At 35.3% G+C, this 23,193-nt stretch overlaps 1 protein-coding gene across 2 annotated transcripts in view; it reads left to right on the plus strand.

The window, feature by feature from the left end:
* The window catches only part of LOC130899596 (neurogenic locus Notch protein), a 262,147-nt gene that overhangs the window by 111,886 nt on the left and 127,068 nt on the right, over positions 1–23,193 (plus strand). For both annotated transcript variants that reach the window (XM_057809656.1, XM_057809657.1), the window contains exons 3-4: positions 1,268–1,542; positions 9,231–9,426. In XM_057809656.1, the coding sequence (XP_057665639.1) occupies positions 1,268–1,542; positions 9,231–9,426 (471 nt within the window). The remainder of the gene's footprint in view (positions 1–1,267; positions 1,543–9,230; positions 9,427–23,193) is intronic.

Consider the following 23,193-nt stretch of genomic DNA (forward strand, 5'->3'; position numbering starts at 1 on the left):
AAATTTCCAACGACTGGCCTTGCGATTTATTTATAGTCATCGCAGTGGCCAGACGTAACGGAATATGTAAACGTTTAAAATCGAATAGTAAATCCGTTGGAATAATCGGTATACGTGGGATCAAGAAATCCTCTTTTTTGTATTTTCTCTTTATGATTGTTGCCTCAATGACGTAATTCATCACATATTTCACAGCCAGTTACAACTGATCCTATTTTTATCTGCAAATTGTGAGATGATAATCCAGGCAATCCCAGTGAATTTGAAAACTCCGTGGGATACGTCTTCCTGTTTCATAACGGTGTCGATTGATTTGAAGGAAACCAACTGACCCGGAAGAAAATTCTGAATCCTCGACATCTTTTTTTTTAAACACTCCTATTTTGAATCTGTGGGTAATGTGATGAATCCGGTCGAGGTTTCCACTGTGACCTTATTATTTCCAATGTCTTCGCAGATACATTTGCAGTTTCTCCTTGTTGCAAAAATACTGGCATGCTAGCACTAAAGTGTCACTATCACAAAGGATCACCGAAGTGCACGTAGCGGTAATCGTCACTCACAAAGATAGAAGGATGCACTCTTTCTCTGAGGTATCGGAGGCTGGATCGATATATTAGTTGATTGTCAATTGTCAAAAACTAGCGAGAAACGCTTTAAACCAGTTAAAATATTAAAAGCAACTATGAGGGTCTTAAAAAATCAGGACTTGTTATGTTCCTTATACCTTTTTTGGATGCTCTATCTTGGATATTCTCAATTTCGACATTTTTCTTTGCTCGTAGCGAACCTTGACAGTTCTTTCGCGCATTAAGGCGATCAGAAGGTATTTCCATATTTCTTCTATATAATTAACTGAAAGAATCTCGAAGAGCAAAAGTTTCTAAGCATAGATATGATTGGGTTATAAAAATTGAATATTAATGGGTCAATATCCTAATAAAAAATAATTATAAAAACAAAACACAATGCATAAATTAAAATAACGTCAATTTTGGACGGCCGATAGGTAATAAGATTTAAATAAATTTGTTGTTTGGAAGTTTCCGATGTTGTTCGTATAAATTACATACTAGATAATTGATGTTGAACGCATGCAAATCGATTGGGGAGTGTAAAAAGATTTCAATCATGTAAACTATTTTTATTAGAAATTCAAATAAGCAGAACTACCGTAAAAACCACATTCCTTATTCAATTAATATCATCATCTACATATTTATTGTGATCACATTGAATTAATCGTTTTTTTTTATTTTTGTTTCAGTTGTACTTCAAAATACGTAGGAGAGTACTGCCAATATCCGAATCCTTGTCATCCTTCGCAAGGCCCCCGTTGTCAAAATGGCGGCTCGTGTCAAGTTCGCGTATCTCCGGGTGAAGCGCCGAGTTTCACTTGTTCGTGTCCGCTCGGTTTCAGTGCTTCGTTATGCGAAATCCGAATAGCCAATTCGTGCGATCAGAGGCCGTGTATGAACGGAGGCACGTGCACTTTAAGGTCATTGGAATCTTATCAGTGCGCGTGCGCGCAAGGGTACACAGGTAAGATTGATTAGATTGTCAATTCGAAGAGTTAAATATCTAGAAATAAGCAATCGGTATAGAATTTCTCAGGATCTAAAAAATTGACTAGTCTCCAGTTAATATAAGATATATGTAGTGGGATTGTAGCAAAATTAAGTACCAAGTATACTAATTCTAATATATTTCCCGGCTTTCGAATACTAATGTATTCATCGTCTGATAATTAATTAATTAAGAATTGCGGTGTCTTAAATTTTGTGATATTTTTGAAAAAACATGCTAATTATGCAAAAAACGATCCTCCGGTGGAAATTCATTTCCAAATGTGTGAGGTGTACGAGGAAACGTGTAGGAGTGTGCAACATGTGCGCAAATAGTGCATAGAATTCAAAGACGGGTGTATAGACGTCCATGTCGACAACGTTCTGGTTCGCCATAGTTTTCTAATGAAGTGATTGCAATAGTGGAAATAGCAATGCTGAAAGATCGAAAGGTGATGGTTCAGGTCTTCAGCGAGATGATCTCCGATGTGAACAAGCTTTGCATCCACAATAATGTGAGAGACCGGTTAGGACATGCCAAGGTTCATGCAAGGTAGATCCCGAAAATGAGAACGTGTGGAAGTGGCCCTCCTCCCTAAATAAGGAAACTCTTGGGAGGGACGCAATTCACAACCGAAGAAGAGGAAGAGCTGATAGAAGAGGTTTGGAGCTATATTCGCAGCGTGGCGGCAGTCTTCTACAGGCATAAAGAAGATGGTAAACAGCATTCAAAAATGCTTTGAACTAAACGATGATTATTTCGAGCATATAAGGAAGTCTAAGCTCTTTAAACTCTTTATTATTCAATGCCAATTAACACATATTCCATGGTGAAAATTTTTTGGGAACCTTATTTTATGGACAAGTCTCAAAAAACAAATATCGAAAACTTAGAGGTTACATTATTAATTGAAAAGCTTGAGATGTGAAAAATTGTAGTAGAATATCGAATATATTTCTGATTTTCTGTTTGTTGTTGTTGTTGTTTTTTGTTAATTTTTGAAATGGGAATCCGTCCAATTAGAGATCGGTACAAAAAAAATATCCGGTAAATTTATAATCCATAGAATAGCCTTCATAAAATACATGTTCAGCAAGTGGACATCTGTCTGGAAATAATTTGGCGTCACATTTGTGACATGTAATTCGAATAGTGAATGAAATTTTAGATTGACTAACGTATTTTTCGAGAAATTTCCATAAATTAAATGAACTTTAACATTTCGCGAAGTTTAGGAGTAACTGATTTTATTATACAGTAAAAAAGTCGAGTTTGTTTCACGCCAAAGTCAATATCAAGAGTATTGTACGGAATTCTTTTCAAACGATTTAAGTTTTCATAAAAAAATTGTACAGTGTTCTTAGTTTTTTTTTTTATGAAATATGGGGTTGGAGATGACTGCATGATTCCAAATGACAACGCAGCACTACAACGATCTGTAGCGATTAAGAAAATGAACTTCGTTAACACTATTTTTCTATCAGGATACGTCGCACATTTTACCATGTCCTGTCAAATGATATGTCATTAATAAGGTAATTTTCCCATATTATCAAGTTATTTAATCCCTCCAAAAAATAAGAAAAACATAGAGAACCGTTAAGTAAACGCATCTTGATAAGGAAATTTATAAATTTGAGCATGGTTTACCATAAAAAAAACGTTGTTCTGAGATACGAGATACACCATTTGAATATTTATGCCGACCAATTAAAAAGAGAAGAAAAATTAATTAGTATCGTCATCGGTAGTGAAGTTTCACGTAAAAAATCCAAAGATATTATAACGAGGCACAAATTATGTAAATATTCTTTGACTCGCTATTTATTTCGGTCGATTCAATATCGGATTATAGACAACAACTAAAATCAACATTTGAATCTTATTCTCTATGAGTATGAGTTAGTTAAGCTAATGACTAAGACAAGGAACCAATTTAACGGGATCAAAACTTCTTTTCTATGAAACAACGAAGAAAATAAAAGTAGAAATTTATGAAATATAAGTTATATTTATACTCTAATATATGGCTCCGAAACATAGACAAAGTCAGAAAGACCCAGGAAAAAAATACTAACATCGGAATTGGATTTCCTGCGGAAAATTGAGAACAAGATCCCATCGAAAACGAAACATATAGACAAATATTAAATACAAAACTTGTACAAACATACATATAAGCGAATCAACTAGGATGATTCGGGCATTTGGATTACAAGAAGAATATTAAAAATTAGAACAATAATAGCGATAAATAGTGACAGACCTGGATGGAAAAAATCTACAAAGCGACTGAGAACAGAGCAAAGAAACTTACAAGCTACAAATAAAGGACCTAAATAAATTGAAAGAATTTTAGAAGGAGGACTTGATGAGAAAAGACACTCAGCCCTACTTTTTACTCCCGTGAAGGTATATACGAGAATGGTCGCATAAGTACCCGGTCCAATAAAGAAAACACAAAAATTTTCATTCCATACACTTTTCCCAGCGATGTTCAATAAGTTCGATACCCTCTTTATAATAATAATCGACAAGCTCTTCATTTTTGGAAGATGTTTGGCAATTTTTTCAAGTCGAGGATCAGATTTGCCAAATCTGGCAAATAGGGTGCACGGGGTAGCAATTCAAACTTCAATTCATTAATTTTGACCATTGCATTAACAAATGTGTGAGCTGGTGCATTGTTTTGATACAATAACACTTTCTTCTTGGACAAATGCGGCCGTTTTTGCTTGATTTCTGCAATACTCGCAGTTGATAGTTTGCATATGGAACGGTCTTTACCTTCTTTGGAGAAGGTGTGTCGGATGTGAAGTGATGGACCCATGAATCATCCATGGTTATGAAAAGGCACAAAGACTCAGCTTCATTTCTGTGAAACATTACCAAACACTTTAGAGAAACATCTTCAACATATAAATAATAAAAGCCTACTAAGTCAGCTATGATTGAGGATTTGTGTCGTCACCTCATTTTGCCGACCACTGCTGGTCTTACCAGGTAGTACGGCTTCGTTTACACTCTGCTATCCAATATTATACTGTTAATGAGCAGTCTTACCCCGAGTAGAATCTAGTTCACTGAAAACGTTCACTATTGGCGGCTGTCAAACGAATACTAAACAATATAGCGTCTTCAAACTTGAAACACACGCTGTATAGATTGTGTACTTTCGAATACAGTAGTATTTCTCAAACAAATACAGCCTTCTCTAGGTCAGGCCAGGTATATCTGAGACTATCCTCGTAGATATCTACAGTTTTGAATCGACGCAAAAAATCAGACACATTTAGCTTAAATTGCATCAAAAAGACCTAGAAAATGTTCATTCCAGTGCGCTTTTGATCCAAAGTGCGCAAATGCACGAATAGCTTACATATGCATAATTGTTCAGTCAGTATAAGGCAAGTACATTCTTCTTCTTTCTCTTCAACTTGAAACTAACGGTCGTCCAGTATCATCTGGTAAACATTTTCGCTGATACCGCTGGTTGTCGCAGTCGTAGTTGGGTTTGCTCTATAGTCTCGCTATCTTGACGAAAAACCTTCTTCGACAAGAAAAGCTCTAATCCGAGTAGTCCTTCGATTTCTTTATGTTTTTCTTAATAACTTGGTACTTACTAATGAAATACGGAGGTAAAATTTTCATCGGATATTTTTTTTTGTAGGTTGACTCGAATCTTGAATGTTTTTTTTTTGGATTCTTTTATATTTTATGGTATGTTTGGGTTTTACTTGATCATATCCACTCTGGTTGATTTCCAAACGACAGATCGAGTCAGTATCGAAATGTTGACATGTATGATGGACATTGTATTCTTTTTAAAATAGTAAAAGAAGAAGAAACTATCTTTCACCAGAGGATGTATGTAATCTTTTCATGAAAATAATGTCCGCCCTATTGGCCTAATTTCGCCAAGTGTAATTTCTGTTTCTTTAACCCGAAGAAACGTCAACGCGGTCGATGTTTCACGATAAAGAAACAGATTAATCAATCCTTCAATTTTTTGAGAGTTTTTGAAAATATGACTGCGTATAAGCTTTTAAGTCGTGGAATTGGGTCTAGAAAAGTTCCTCCACTAAGTAAAAATTGTTTAATTCGGCTACCAATTTACAATTTCGACTATATAATAGATATTTTTTCGTCCTTGTTATATAAATAACTATTGAATCCTCCTCGTATCTTTCTGTAAGCGATTTTCGAATAAATATTATTCAAAATGTTGTCGGATAGCATAATTATACGTTCGTGAATCCTTTAGGCTATCAACCGTGATAATAATTGTAAAAAGAACGGGTCTCGTACTCAACTCACTAGTTTATGGCGAATGCACTTCGTTTCTATCATATTCTTAAGTTAATCCTTCGAGATCGTTTTGTACCAATTAAGACTTATAATGTGACGGATGAAAAAAGCGACAGAAATATTGTTCTTTATTCTCTTCTAATCTATTCTCTTTTACAATAATTTTGGTTTAATACCACATATTGGTAGATAAACGATCTTGAAAGTGAAGCAGCGAAACTGCTTTTGTCATCTAGATGGTTATCTATCTCTGTCTGATAAATTATTAAAGAATGTCTGATTCACGAACTAGTTGTGGTCCTTATTTGATATTCACTTTGTGCTTTATAATAGCGGCCTCGGGTCATTTTTTTTTACTAGTCCAGATGTAGATACGTTCTCTTGTTATAAATTGGCGATTTCTCTTCTACGTGAAACGTCTCAAGATGGTCGAAGGAAACGTTTTCTTTCATATTAATGTTTTAAACTTGAATAACTAAAAACTATCGATTAGTATGAAGCGAAAATGACATTAGAAACGATAAATTATGGGCGTGGGAACAAAAAACTTGGTACAGACTGTTTTAATTTAATAAATGCATATTATGAAACAGTATATAACTGAATCAGAACCCGGTGGACTCTCTTCCCCGATTTTTGTTTTTAGATATTGCATTAAATCATGAAATAGTCAAAATTTTCGTGTTTGGTTGCTTTCCAAGCTTCAGAAAATACGTTTCATTTTAAATTTCACCAAAAACGTTCAATATTCAACTCTGCAGAAGCTCCTACAACTTCCTTTGCATAATGAGCAATTACCATATCAGACTCAAACACAAAATTCCCTTCACGTAGCTTTTTATCCATGACCTGCATTCATTTAGATCTAACACACTCTTTTTCATATTTTGGAAGATTATTGAATTTTCCGGAAAAATATTAAACTGATAACTTTTTTGGAATCCTCGAATCAAAAAACCCATTCATGCGAAATCAGAAACGAAGTCAAATTTTTTTTTTCATTTTCATACCAAAGGTACCCTTTTCCAGAAGAACAAAAGGACTACGAGAAGATATCGCCAACCATACCAACACTTGTTGAGGCGAGTTGAACTTTTCGTGTCTTTTGAAAAACATTTCTGAATGTATTTCCTTTCTATTCTGTCAATAATAAGTCTCATTTTTCGCCGTTTCACTCCCGTGAGCAGCAGTGCTCCATCACGAAAGTCGAATTTTTCGTCGAATGAGGAATTTAACTAATACACAAACAAATCTTACCATAAAATGAATTTCTTGGAAATGATATCAATTCTCAATCTTATTTCTTTATATGGAAAATTTGTTATTCCTCAATAACTTTTCATTTCACAAGTTAACTCTCTCTCTCTCGAATGAAAATTCATAATTTCAATAGACCCGGTGGTCTCGAACCCTCTTGTTCAATTCCAATTGACAACAAATAAAAAATTGTCATAATGACAAAAAATTTCGAAAATGGGAAGTAAAAAAATCACCCTAGCAACGATCATACTCGTATTATTCATTAAGTAGGAGGCGGTCCAGTTCAACAAATACAACGATCAAAATGATTTCGGGCGTTTTGTGCTAGAAGAACTGAAGAAGAAAACTTTGAACTTGAGAAAGACAATTCTTCAACATCACCCCTACTTGCATGCGAAGTTCGAACCTTTTAGTTAAAATTTTCTGGCCAAAAAATATGAAAATATAACAAAAATGACCATAAAATGGAGAGGGGTGGAAATGGACCGTTTCGACCTTAGACAGGAAATCATCTCGCAACTAATTGAACCTACATGGGAAATTTCATTTTTCAGTCGCTTTTCGTTTGACCTGCAGAGGTGAGCAAAGGTCAAAAACCACTTTTTTGCACTGCGACCCCTCGAAATATTAATTTGTTTTCAACCAAACTCTAATAACATCAATCCGCCGCCAAAAAAGCCATGTATGCTAATTTTGAACCAAATCGGACCCATAGCAATTGCTTGAGAGACGAAAATAAGAATTGTAGCTTAAACAGATATATAGATATATACAGGGTGTCCCAGAAATTGCACGCCAGGCTGACACGGGAGGTAGATCAGCTTTAGATCTATCAAATAAAAGCAACATGACCTCAGTAAAAGTTTTTTAGTTTTCGAGATATTAACACTTTTAGGTTTTTTCAGAAAATCTCTACTTTTTGCCCTATTTTTGTCTGTTATGGGCATAAAAAACCTCTAATTTATAATTCTTTTTTTCCTGGGCTACCGCTAATAGTTGGTTGAGACAACCCAGTATTCATTTTAATAAAAAGTAGCACGACATTAACAAAAAAAACAATTCAATCTTACCTTTTGTTTCAAAGCGAAAACCTTAACTAAAGTTTGGTTAGCGACTGTGAAAAAAAAAATGTACCAGACTGAGTCAGAAAATGTTCTTAAAAACTAGCCTACTTAGTGCTCTTTAAAAATGGTATAATATTCATAGAATTATAAATTAGAGGTTTTTTATGCCCATAACAGACAAAAATAGGGCAAAAAGTAGAGATTTTCTGAAAAAACCTAAAAGTGTTAATATCTCGAAAACTAAAAAACTTTTACTGAGGTCATGTTGCTTTTATTTGATAGATCTAAAGCTGATCTACCTCCCGTGTCAGCCTGGCGTGCAATTTCTGGGACACCCTGTATATATATATATATATATATATATATATATATATATATATAAACTACAGACATTCGAAAAACCATCATAATAGTGTTCAGGAGGTCTCAAAACATGGGAAAAATGATGTGCCCCCCATTTTTTTTCTAGCCTACCGTAATAGTCCAATTTTTCCTTGTAAAATTCGATTAATAATGACTCGTCGTCAAAAATGATTTCCATACCTTCAGCGGGCGAAAACTCGTTGGCACGTCTAATTTTATATTTTTTATTTTTAGAATGTTGCTAACATATTTTCGCCAACCGACTCCCCGTTTTCCGTGAACCGCTTCTCTCTTCTTTTTTCGCATCTTATGACAACGATACCAAGCATTCCTCGAAATAGTATTTGAACGAATTGGAAAAGACAGTCACAGTCGCCTAACCTCAACCCGATTGAGTTGTTGTGGTACAAATTGGACAGGGAAGTCCTACTTCCATTTACACCTTTAGACTATCCTGAAAAACGAATGGAATCGAATAGACAACAAAATATTTGAAATTGTTACACAGAATGACAATATGTAAAATCATAGACTGTTGTTTTATTACTAATATAGGACGGGCAGTCTTTGAACTTTATGAATATTTTTTTCAAAATTTCCGGTTATATTTGGTCTTTCCTCATTTAATTAGGCTTGAGTGTATCAATAATTATGATTTTATTTTCACAGGTGAACATTGCGAAAGGCAGGACCATTGTGTACCGCAACCGTGCCTGAACGGTGCCGAATGTACGTCCGTAGGAGATTCTTATAAATGCACTTGCGCTCCCGGTTTTACGGGGGCGTCGTGTCGTGACGACAAAGACGAATGTTTACATACACCCTGTCGGCATGGTAAATGTATCAACACCCACGGAAGCTATACGTAAGTTACTATTATTCTCATATATTTCGCTCATCTCTAGAATCACTCGCGATTCTTCTTTGTTAATTTTATTAGGACTTTTGTAAGAGATGAAAAATTTTCATTTGAATTTACAGTCCTTAGTTGGAAATGTTTTTTTTAACGTCTGACTTATTTTGATAATAAAATAGGCAAATTTGGAATGACATTATACTTCAAAATGCATTTTAATATCGAAACAATCACAAATTCATGTTCAAATCAACCGCATCAATAAACTCTGTTACTACCCGAATCCGTATGCAGCAATAGATCATCACCATCAATACCGATTTTAAAAACATTATGAAATGGGATGAGAGCAATCTGATTGAGTTTAATGCAACAAAGACCCAGGCAGCTATTTTTACAAAGAAAACTGGCACTGCGGCTCAAAATTTAGTCCTGTCTGGACATAAAATATCACCATTACCTCAAATCCGCTTGTTGGGTGTTGATATTGGAAGCGATATGTTCTAGCATAGTCACTTGGCCGTTTTAGCCAAGGCAGCTTCACAAAAACTTGAAGGGAGTCTTCAAGACCAAAAAGCTATATACCTATAATATACATAAAGCTATATACAGCTTCTTATCTTCTACAAGTCCCAGAGTCGTCCATCTTTAGAATATTGCTCGCACATTTGGAGCACTATCCCCAAAAGATACTCGACTGAATAGGCGATCCAGAGTTGACCAGAAACTTGGACAGCATAGAGCATAGAAGAAAGGTCGCCAACCTGACTTTGTTTTACCGATACTACTATGGCAAATGCTCTTCCGATCTGTCTAACATAATCCCGCTTAACAGTTTTTGCAAGACCTGCTCGAGAAGTCGACGACGCCCAGAATTTCAATTTTTTCTGACTCATTTCTTTGGAGAAGTTGGAGCCTGTGGAATCAGCTACCAAGGCACTTCTTTCTCGAACACTACAACGTAGAGAAGTTCAAGATCAATATCTGTCATTTAAATTGCGTTATTTTCCAATTTCGATGTTTGGTTCGTGACTTCTACGTGAACAATCACTTCCAACACTGGTGACTTTAAAAGTGTCCTTTTCAATGATGATGATTCGTACAAAAAACGTATTTTTCTCTATAGTAGAGTGCCCTTTATGTATACGATAAAAAGATATTGAGATAAGTTGTTTAGGATCAACATTTGACCTATACCAAACTTTAAAACCATCGGTCAATTAAATGGAAGTACGAAAGGAGGGAACAAGCACTTAAACGGAAGACTAAAGTATGGTTAAGTTATGGTATAGTAAATAGAATGCGATCGAAAAAATCTTTATGCACGCGTTTATGGTGTCTTGTGTCCTTCATTTTCAACAACTAAAAATTGCTCTAAATTGTTTCGCTGAGAACGAGAATCATTAGAAGATGATCGGGAGCTCCTGTGACGGTGACCACATTAAGTGACCGGCGCGGCGCCAAAAAACAAAAAAAAATTGTAGCGAAACCGGCATTTTCAAAACTAGTTTCCACCAGACGAATCACTAACCCTGTCGATTTCGTCAAAACAAAAACTGGAATTTTGGAAATAAAAAATATTTTGGAGATCTCGTTTCCGTGAACAACGGAATGTCCAATCGGCCAGCGGATAGATCGGAAGGTTTCGGTGTTTTTTCTGTGTTTTCGTGAACAGATTACGCTCTGAGGTTAGCACCAAACGACATAAAAAAAGAGGAAACAATTTGAATATTTAGTATTACATTATATTGATATTACAGAACTGGTTAAGCTTTTGAAGCTATCACTGTTAGCTAAAAATCGATCCTTTATAGAAATGGCATCTCTATAATGTGTACTTTGTTTACATATCCTTCTAATAACAAAATTATGGAACGATGACATCAATTCTGCATTTATGATAATCCCATTCAGCATCTTGGTTTTTTTCGCTTTTGTTTTTGCTTTTGCTCAAAAAACTCAATTAAAAAAATTTGGTTACCATTATAAATACATCGTCTAGAAAAACTGTTCGTGGAAACCATAGAAACGCGTCGAAATAAAACACGCAACACGGACTAATTTGGTTGAAATAGAGTCTTGAGCTTTTTGCATTTGAAAACAAATCCGCCTTAATGATCCTACATGAGCATTTAAATATGACAAACATTAGTGCAAGGTGGGCGCCTCGAATTTTCAGCGCAGAACAAGGTGCAAAAGCAGAGTTTAGTAAAATGTTTTGTCTTTTACTATGATTCCGATTCCTTCAGAAATGAGAGCCAGTGCAAAATGAAGCAAAGGTCATGAAAAGCACCAAAAAAATAATGGATACACCATTGTGTGCATTGGAACCGCGAGGGATCGTTTTGTTTGAGTTTAAGCGTCAAAAGTTATCGAAAAAAGGTCCTACCAACGCTCCAGTCAACAATGCTTCGCTTGCCAAGGCTACTGTACACGAATTTGGATCTACAGACACACCATATAGCCCTGATCTGATCTCGTCTGTATTTTGTTTGTTCGCAAAGTTGAAGGCCGAGTTAAGGTAGTAAAATATTTAACAGCGACAATGAAATTTAAGAGGCGTTTTACGAATATTTCGACTTGAAGATAAATAAAATTTTGAACTATTTGAATTTTTATTTGTGACCTTTCTTTCTATGTTATACTAACTGATGAACCGCACTACGCACTAGATGTTGATTATAAACAATTTTTTTTCATATCTGCCGCAAAAAAGACACTATAGTTTATTTCAGAAAGGTATAGAGTAATAAAACCTCATTAGGTATGAAAAGGTACCACAGAGTGACCCAACGAATATTTAAGCCACTTTCATAGTTTGGCATTGATTTCATTGTAAAATTCTTTTTCTTTTTATCATATGCAGGTAGTACCACCCGAGTTGAGATCAATATATGAGTTTACCCTATTGTTATCCATTCACAAACAATGAAAATAGTGCCGGTAGGATACTCGTAAAATGGAAAGCTGAATCTGAAAAAGGGTTGGAATTAGGCAGAAGCACTAATAGAAGGTTAAACGGTACCTGTTAAACGCAAAACGTAATTGTATAATCTACTACCTAAGTAATCCCTACACAATATTTCGATATTGACACTTTTACACTTACACATATTTACACACTATTAAGTACGCCAGAAAACATACTTTTTCTAATTCTCTTACGCAATTACTTGAAATTTTAATATTACAAACAATACTATTTCAAGACCTACGCCTATGGCCGACACCGAACTGGACGGAATTCCCCATTTTATTAGTCTATACCTTTCTGAAATAAACTATAGATTCTAATAATAGATTTTTTGAAAACTTTTTGGGGCATATTTAATTTTTCAAAGCATACTTTATATAAGGAATTTGTTTTCTGGCAGTCAGAGCTAAATAAAATTGGTATTCAAGAATGTTTTCATCTCTTACAAGTATCGTTTCAGATTCTATGTACCGAATGTCCCAAAAGGAATGGCTCCTCAATTTCTTTGTTTGATTGAATAGTCTAAGACGCAAATATTATATTAATATTTTTGTGTTATGCCCCTCCATTAAATTCAATTCAAATCAGGTTTACGTTACAATTTCTGAAATATAGCGGAGAACTATTCTTATTTGAACACTCGGTACGAATATTATTTAATTTATTGGAAAAAAAAAGTGACTATTTTATTAGTACACCCAGTAGAGCCTCGGGCACTACGAGCAATGAGTTATAAAAGTATACGCCCACTGACAATGCGAGAATGCCTCCGAGTCATTCTATTCTCTATTAGGCAGTACCCAGTACCATCGAAACAACCAATGGTAAATAATTTATAATGGTTTCTTCGTGTTCGTAAATTTCAAAACGAACTTGTATCTCGTTTTCTCGTATCACTACGATGCCATACTTATAGGAAGAAAAATAATTCTCATTAGGAACTATGACAAGTTTAATGCGGTACGAATCCGTGTCGATATTTAAAGATGGTATAGTTATTTTAAATCAATAACAGTTTGCGGGTATTATATTTATTTTCTTATCATAAAAATACTACTCAATATTAAAGCTGTAGTTTAGTTAATAAATTAAATCATCCCTTTCCTGATAAATTAATTTAAAAAACCTATTTTCGCCTTATAACTGTTTCATCTTGCCGAAATTAACTTAGTGAATGTCCCTCGTTGAACCAAGTTTCAGCTGAATAAAAATACATAAATAATTTTTATACCAATGAAAAGAGGAAGTTTCAAAGTTACAAGTTTTCAATGTGGTCTCCAGCTGCTGCACGGAGAACATCTACGCGATAGCTAAACTCATCCCAACACACGAGCAAATGTATCTGCTGTTACTGAGTGCACGGCAGATACAGTTCCGCAGATCGTTCAAAGTTGTTGGTAGAGGCGGGACGAAAACAGCTTGCTTAACATAACCCCATAAGAAATAGTCACATGGGGTGAGATCAGGAGATCTCGATGACCAGAAGTGTAGAGCCAGGTCTTCATTTCCCTTGCGAAGGGGAAGGAAGGTATTCATTTAAAAAGCCTCGTGCATCGAGGTGCCAATAGGGTGGAGCTCCATCCTGTTGAAAACTCCTGAGAATCTTCCATAATTTGGTGGAATAGCCATCGTTCCAACATGTCTAGGTACGTTATGGTCCATAAACCTCTGTACGTGATAAGGCACAGAACACGTTTATCTTCGGTCTCTTTCGTCGTATTTTGCAAACCCTATATGCGAACTCATTGTGTCTGTTGACATTTCCATTGAGATGGAAAGTTGTTTCATTGTTAAAAATGTACAAATATGTCGTCCTCTAGCACATTAGAGCAAAACTCGAAACACTTATCTTTGTCATTAGGGTTGAGAGCCTGCACGAGTTCTAAACGGTAGGGCAAACGCCGTCTCATACAGTTGGTTGGGTATTCCAAGTTCTCTACTAGCTCGATTGGTAGACTTACTTGGGCTGGGAACAAAACTGTCTTCTATATTCTGACACACTCGGTCGGCCTGTGCTTTGCCCTTTACACACACTTCAAGTTTCTTTAAATTGATTAAGCAAACGAGTAATGCTTTTAATACTTCTGGTGGTTTAATACCAAATTCAGCCGGAAATGCCCGCTGTACTACAATTTGCGACAATGGCGGCCTATTAACGCGAGAACTCTAGCGGCCGCTTCTGGAACCATCACCGCCTGCCTACACTTGTAATACATTAAAAACACTTTGAAACTTCCCCTTTCCATTGGTATAAAAATTATTCATGTAACGTTTGCACTTTAATAAATACGAGTTTTTAAAAATGGGTCAATCATTTAGAATAACCCTGTATATTTCTTCTTTGGTTTTCATTTCTTTTATGGTATTTCAGCTAATTTCTTCTCCTTACTAAAACATCGCTTTTTTCTATTGAAATAAATTTTATGGAATGTTTTTTCCAGGGAAAACCTATTTTTTTTAAAAGTGCTTCGATTGATTTACATCTTGAACCATGGAAAGTATTTTGTCTACTGTGATTATTCTTGGAGTTTCACATGTTGTTACATTTCTTTCCTTTGATAGCTCTTATAGATTTCCCAAAACCAAGCGTACTACCTACTAATTTCACTGTAAATGGAAAAACCTAAAATCGGATTTTTCGGTGAAATTTAGTGGGAAATAAAATAAACAAAAATTTCTAACAAAATTAGCAAAATATTTATACGGCTACTTAATCCTTTCTACAAAGGGTTTTTAGCCTGTTCAAACCTTTCTCTAGTGTTATGTACAGCTTATGGTTATAAAAGATCGAAAACTTGTTTTAGCTTAGATACATTTAAAAAAATTTTATAAATTATTAACGTTAATCTTTAATAATAATTGAAATAACCGTTTTGCATTAGAAATTAGGATTTATTATTCTCTCCATTATAAAAATAGACTATATAATGCATTACCATATTACAGCTGACCAAGGACGGTATCGATGAAAATATTTTTAAATAACGAGCAACCAAGCTTTTATATGTTTGTCGAATTTCGAAAAAGAACGTATTATGGTCGATCGACCGGTCCACATGTTGTCCTTTTATAGAAATTAAAAAGATATGCGGATCGAGCGACGGTTTTTTTTCAAACACATTTCGAGTTTTGAGGTTTCGAAACACTAATTGACATTTTGTGATAATCGTGTGATATAATTGCTCTTAGTTTATTGTCCGCTAACAAAAATAATGTACCTAAATCGATCCCGATTGATTGACATCGATTTATTTATTATTAATTATAATTTTTGTTGATTGTTGCTTTAATTAATTGCACTAATCTCGAATTACACTGGTCAAGAGTGGTTTTTTTGTCCTTGATATAAGATTGATTTTTGATTTATGAAACTATCAATGATTTCGTGGAATTTGCTTTTGTTTTTGTTTTAAAAATTTATTTTAATTTTCCATAACATTTCTAAGAGAATGAAGGTTACTTTTGAAAAAATATGCTAAGGGAGATTTTAAATGTATAAAATAAGACATTTCGTATACTGTGGGTCTAGATATCCACACGTTTGATTTTGATCAAAACTTACTGCGCAAAAGTAACAATCCTCAAAATGATTCTCGGGCTTTTTCCAGCTCATAGGAATATCGAATTCTAATTCAGGATATTCTCCTTTTTCCACAACCGATTAAGACTTAACAGAAATAAACTTTATGGTAAACAAATGGTTTATCCATTTTCTTCTTCTTCTTTTTCTTCCTAACATAGATGACCATATTAGTAGACTACTGCCCGTTCGTTGCCAACATACTCGCCGACGTTTAGGTATTCCTTCTGTTGAAAAAACTATCATCTTGTTGTCGAGGTGTTTAATTATTTCAAGGCAGGGTAGTTTTTATTATATTATATTTTGTTACTCAATTTTACAAAATTTGAAGACCAACTTACATACATGTTATACTAATCATAGACAAACGAACATTGCGAAGTTAACCTTATTCTAACCATAGAGATTATGACAACGATCATAGAAAATAAAAAGTTTCTGATTGACATTTCAACACTTGTGTGGTGTAATACATTTTGCTGTTTATACTTCTTAGTATTTTCACTTCGATTGTTCTCATCGTCTGCAGTGTCCTATTAGTATTTGATGTATTTAAAATGATTAACTAAATCGATAATTTTGGAGTCAATTTGGACGTTAAAACGAATTTGGTCTTCTCGGTGTTGATGAGCATCTTCAGTTGTTTTGCTTTGGTGTTGAAAGTATGTATTAGCCTTCAGTATCGGCAATAAGCACAGCATCGTCAGTTTAGCAGACAACATGGATGTTATGGGCAGTTTCTATTATTTTATCCATTAGCAATAGGAATATTTGTGAAAGAAACCTAGTTCTAAGCAAATCTGGAAAATCAGTGAAATCTACTTGAGTGTTACCAAGAACAACTAACTTAGCAACAGAAACTGATGAACCCAAGTTTTGTTGATGATGGTCGAGGGAATATGAGAAAGGGACGATAGAAAACTCAACTTTTTATTGTAATTATGATATGGAATGTTTCTTCTAAACGAGATATAATTTAAACAAGGTACCCAGGAGGATATTTATAACTTGATTATGATTCTATCAAACACATTAATTGAGTATAGAATAAAATTAAAGTTGGAGTGTAGTAATTAATATTAAACTCACCGATTAGAGTTTAAACATTTACCTATTAAAAAAAAATGTCGGTTTCCATTAAAGATAGATAATAATTGGAAAAGCAGTAAAATGATTCTTAAAAAAATTTTCTATCGTTAAAATTTGAAATGCGGTACTGTAACTTTTTTTTAAATGTTGGTATCTATACACAAATAATTATAACTTACTTGATAAACGAAATGGTATTTTGGAAAAGGAGTGTCTGTTTATACATTATGTCTATGTTCTTGTGACTAGAAACGACTGACCTCTTGCGAGACGTTTCTACTCAGCATTCAGCTAAAATTTCGACTTGGATAAGTTTTATTGTTTTTTCTAAATATTACAGTATTATATAAGGTGGCCAATAAATAAGGTTTATTCCTTTTTCTATTAAATAATAATACAAAAAGAGAGTCCTTATATTCCTCCGTTCCATGGTTTTAAGAGACCCTGGTTAAACCATTATTTCAGCAAAAAATTATCGCAGTTTGATTTCACTACCTATTTCGTGATCTATATACAGGGAGAACCAAACAAACTCGTTTGAGTTTGAACATTATAAGAGGAAGCTGCGAGGGTGGTGGGGATGAGTAGCTTGGTTTTCGGAAATTTAGTCGCGATGACTTCCCCGAACCGCAGCGTGCAATCTGCATTAAACATTATTAGGAAAAAGGCGATTCGTGTGTTATTGTTCGGCGTTTGTTTCGACGTAAGTTTGGATTACATGACATAAATCAGAGTCCCAGGAAAAGTGTGATTCGATCGTGGGTCAGAAAGTTCGAAGCTACTAGTTCGACTCTCAATAAGAAGCCTACGGGACGCCCAACAGAAGACACAATTCAACAAGTTAGAGCTTCAGCTCAACGTAATCCTGGTATATCGACTCGCAAGCGATCAGCCGAACTTGTGGTATTCAGAAAATCTTTGCTCAAGGGAAAATTAGAAAGTGAAGTTCTTAAACGATTTCGCCCAGTTTGCACAGCCTTGGCAGTGCAAGAATGATAATTACGCCTAGTAACATAATGTACTATTAGTCGAATTATTGTACATGAGCCAACGAAAGTTTGTGCGTGGTGCACTTATGTTTCGAAGAAGAATGATGAGTATGCAAATTTTCAACTGACAGTGTCGCTATCTATCGCAAATTGACATACCCATCATTCTTTTTCGAAACATAAATCACCTATGACTTTGCAACGGAACCAAACTCTTAGTCAAGAAAATGATTTTGTATTGACCAAACAAATTAAAGGTGAAGACGTCAATATATGAAATTCATTCGAAAGACAGTGGCGGTATTTTATAATAAATTTATCTGATTTTTGAACTAATATCAGTTATTTTCATTCCAATTCAATTATTCCCTTATAATTTCGACAGTTAGCCGTCATTTTCCATTGATAATTACCTGAGTTATTCAGACAATTTGTCTTTCAAATGATCGTTCCCCTTTTCTGCACTTTCAGTTCGAATTGTGAGATTTTCAACATCGATGAACCGCTTTTCGAAAGTATCCATTTCTTTAAAGTAGCGCTTCACAACCAACTACGTTGTACAAAACAAAAATATCCCGATAGCAGATATTTATCTAAATACAAGAAACCATAGAAATATTGGTGTTTTTCTGTATGTTGCGTTTTGTTATACTACGTTTTATGTCTCGTCCCATGGTAACGGGACAAAAAGTAACAAGGAGAAGGACTGGTTCCCCACCAATTTTCAGCCAAATCCGTTCGACCGCTCTTTAGTTATTAATAGTGTCACTAACACGACTTTCTTTTATATATATGTGCCACGGAAACGGGTAAAAAATATCCTATTTCCTTCTCTTCGTCTTAAGCTACCTCCCTACCAATTTTCAACCAAATCAATTGGGCTGTGCTTGGGTTATAAATAACTAATACGACTTTCTTTTATATATGCTTAATGTCCCTACAAAACGTTATTTATTCTCTGAATAACCTTATTTTCTACGAGGCATATTTTTTAAGTAAGTACCGTTTTGCGATTCCGCCGCCGCAATCCCAAGGTCGGCGCTCCGCACATGCCCGCTGGTTACCTACATCTCTTGTCTACGCACTGACGCCATTACAGTCTGTTATACGATTTCTTAGTGCTAAGGCGTAAAACCGATCGATATTCATCGTGAGATCTGTGAAGTTTACCGACAAAACATTATGAGTGATGGAATGGTAAGGAAATGGGTGAGAGCATTTAAAGATGACCGCACAAATGTGCATGATGAAGAACGGAGTGGGCGTCCTTCGGTCGTTAATGAAGATTTGGTGTAGAAAGTGGACGAAGAGATGAAAGAAAACAGACGCTTTACAATTTCATCATTGTGCGATTACTTTCCTCAATATTCTCGTAGTGTTTTGTATCGCATTGTGACCGATAACTTGAAATACCGGAAATTGTGTTCACGCTGGGTTCCAAAAATGTTGACAGTGTTTAGGCAGTTCATCGACTTTCCTTGAGCGGTACCACAATGAAGGTGAAGATTTTTTAAACCAAATTGTTGTTACTGGTGACGAAACATGAGTGGTCTACGTCACATCAGAATCGAAACAACAATCCATGGAATGGATTCATCATCACCCAAAAAAGTGAAGTTTAAGCAAACAATTTCTGCCGGAAAATCATGTGCACAGTTTTTTGGGACAGAAAAGGAGTTTCGGCCTCGCAATGAGACAATTAATGCAGCGTCTTATTGTGAGACATTGAACAATCTGCGTCGTGCAATCCAGAACAAAAAACGTGGCACGTTGAGTAAAGGTATCGTTTTGCTGCATGTGGCTAATCGGACCAGAGATCTCATCAAATATTTTCAATGGGAAACTCTAGATCATCCTCCCTACAGCCCTGATCTGCCGACCAGCGACTACCATTTGTTCTTGCACTTGAAGAAACACCTGGGCGGTCAGCGTCTTCAAGACGATAACGAAGTCAAAACAGTTGTGGTACAGTGGTTAACAAGTCAGGCGGCAGAATTTTATGAGGAGGGTATTCAAAAACTGGTGCAACCTTATGATAAGTGCCTCAATATTCACGTAAATTATGTAGAAAAGTAGATTATGGTAATTAAAATTATTGCGATATCTTTGCACTTCTTTTTTCAATTCCAAAACGGTACTTACTTAAAAAATATGCCTCCTAATTTTTTCATATCCTTTCACATCCTCATCAATTTTATTTACCCAATTCTGTCACGTCTGTTTTCGATATGCGTTTCATTTTTCTTCTGACTTAATGACGACCTGTATAAAATGTACTTTTGCGCATTTTGTTACGTACAAAAATCAGCAACCAAAAAAAAATCTGATTGATTTCATCCTGCCAATTATCCAATCAACATATTGCAATACTATAAAGTGACTACCTATAAGGACCACCCAAATAGATTTAAATCGAACGATAAGGCCCATTTTAAATTGTAATTAAATTCCACAACAACGACAAAAAAATCCTTGATTCCTATCCGACTGATCAGTAGTGATCGAATCTGATACGGGCGCTTTCAATTCTAAAATTCTAACCTAACACCTCGAGAAATAATTCCAATAATTTAAAAGGATAATTCTGAAATCATATAAGGAACAAAAATTGATTAATTCTCATATCTAGATGCTTGTATTTCAATTATTTATGATCGTGTTTTCGGTTATTAGGTCTCCATCAATTCCCTTTAATTATTTATTAATGCTAATTTAGAAAATAAAAATAAAATTTCTATGAATTTATAAATATAAAGAAGTTATACAGAAAACTTTTTACAAAATGTCAATTCACTCTTCCTTTTTCTTCCATTGATTTAATGGAAATTAATAGCTGGGTCATTGGGTGTTCATGGACCGTACCTAGACGTCCTAATAGACCCATCGTGTCCCACTTAAAATTTCCAAATGCTGATGTCTTTTGAAAATCTAATCAGGTACCTTGTATTTAACCTTTTAACGTCACTAGGCAAACTGTAAGTGCACTTGTGAGTGCTGGACTTGGTCCACAGTTTCTTTCTCCTCCATGTACCAGTGAATCGTCCGGGCTAGCATGGATATGGTGTCGTAGATGACCGTGTCCAGTTCAAAAGCCAATGACCAATCGAATTTGGCGCTTATTTGAGTTGAGCAGTTGTTTGGTAAGAGGGCAGAAGGTTTATCTATGGGTGCCTTTGCTTGTTTTGTGAGCAAACTACTCAAAGATGTTATAGGATCACTTCTAACCACAGGAAGAATGTGTTCTGGTCTCGTTGGTGAGTTTACTTGTCCCAGTCTAGTCATTGCTAGAGTGACCAGGCACACATACGAGTAGTTTAATGGGATCGTAATCCGACCATCTTCTTTCCTTCGGGTCGGTGCCATGCAATTAACTTGTCGTTCGAATTTTCCAATCAGTTTTCGACTCAAATAATGTCCCTACTTCTTACTAATATTCTGCAAATCAACTTATAGTCTAATCGGTAGTGCTATCTTCATTGCTGGACATGGACCAACTGTTTTTTTTGCATTTACTGCATCTATCTGTGAGCTACCTTAACGTAGATAGTTTTTGATGTAGTTCCTCAGCTTTTTGAATACATCATCTATTGGATAATCTTCTTCAATTATTGATAGATATTCTAGGTCCTGATGCACCAAGGGAGGTTAACTTCTTAGTTCGTACTGATGTTCTGTTAGACTTGAAGCTTCTTTCGATAGTTTTTTTTACGATTTAAAATTGTACAGTTTAACGAGAGTTAGAATTATTTCCTATTTCAGATGAGCTTTCTCCTCTCGTCTTGTCCTTGAACGTCAGTCTTCAGTCCAGAATGATTCCAAAATATTAGTTTTTGATGATCCATGTGATACTTTCTTCAACTACGTAGTATGGCTCATGAGTTCTTGGCCTCATAGTAGAGCTTTAACGATCACTCAGTCAAGTTGTTTTGAAAAGTCTCAAGTTGAGTTTTGACTAATCAACACCAATAAAAATCAAAAACAAAATGGAGGCTCTTTACGGTGACTTGTAATCATCGGTTTCCACAATTAAAAATTGTTTCGATGGAGGCGAGAATCATTAGTAGATGACCCACGTATGGGAGGTCCTGGCCGGCGCCTAAAAACATAATAAATTGTAACAAAACAAGTGTTCTAATGATCCTACATGAGTATTTGAATATGACAAAAAATAGTGCAAGTTGGGTACTTCGAATTTTCAGCGCAGTGCAAATGCAGAGTCGATTAGAATGTTGTGATTGATGTTTAGAGCTTTGTCGCGAGGAACAAGAAAGTGTAATACGATAAATCGTAAAGGGTGAGGAAACAATGGTATTTTAATACCATAGGACATCCAAAAGAGATCCATGGAGTGGAATCGGGAAGGAGAGCGCCTGCCAAAAAAGCAAAGGTCTCAAAAAATACCAATAAAGTGATGGGTACATTATTTTGGAACTAATTGTGAACTTACTCTGATTTACAAATGCAGTTGCGTCAAAGAATAATCGAAAAAAAACGTAGCCAAATCGGCCGAGGTGTGGGCTGTTTTCATGACAAAGCTCCAGTCCACACTGTTTCGCTTTCCAAGGCTACTGTACACGAATGTGGCATGTTGTGCCTTATAACCTTTCAAATGTTTGACGAATGTAAAACATTGCAATGGGTGTAATGGATATTTTTCAAATTAGATATTAACAAGTGAGAAAACCACGAAATCCATCGGGATAATCTACCTTCTCGGCGATTGCTATGACTGGCATTGCACTTCGAATTGGTTGATTACTCAATCTATTAACTGGCTCTGGTCGTCGGTAAATTTTCTGTTTCCTAACCTCGAAGACGTTTTGGTTTATTTCGTTTGGCAAGGCCATGGAATAGAATTTTCCGTGCATCACCTCGTGTACGCTAGGTAGTTACAGCCAAAATTGAATTCAGTACTTCATGATTCAGTCTATACCCTTTGGTATGATGTAATTGATGCAGTACATTATTGTTGAGGCTGTTGGTGGTCGATAAAAAAAGTACAAATTAAAAAAACGTAATACGCGGTAAGAACAGAATATAAAAAATCCAAGACACACACTTATACGTGCATGATATACCCATATTATGGTAGAAACGTGTAGTCATAACCTAAATCTAATGATAATTAGTAACCAAATAGGAGT

This window comes from Diorhabda carinulata, chromosome 11 (assembly GCF_026250575.1).
Source record: "Diorhabda carinulata isolate Delta chromosome 11, icDioCari1.1, whole genome shotgun sequence".
NCBI lineage: Eukaryota > Metazoa > Arthropoda > Insecta > Coleoptera > Chrysomelidae > Diorhabda > Diorhabda carinulata.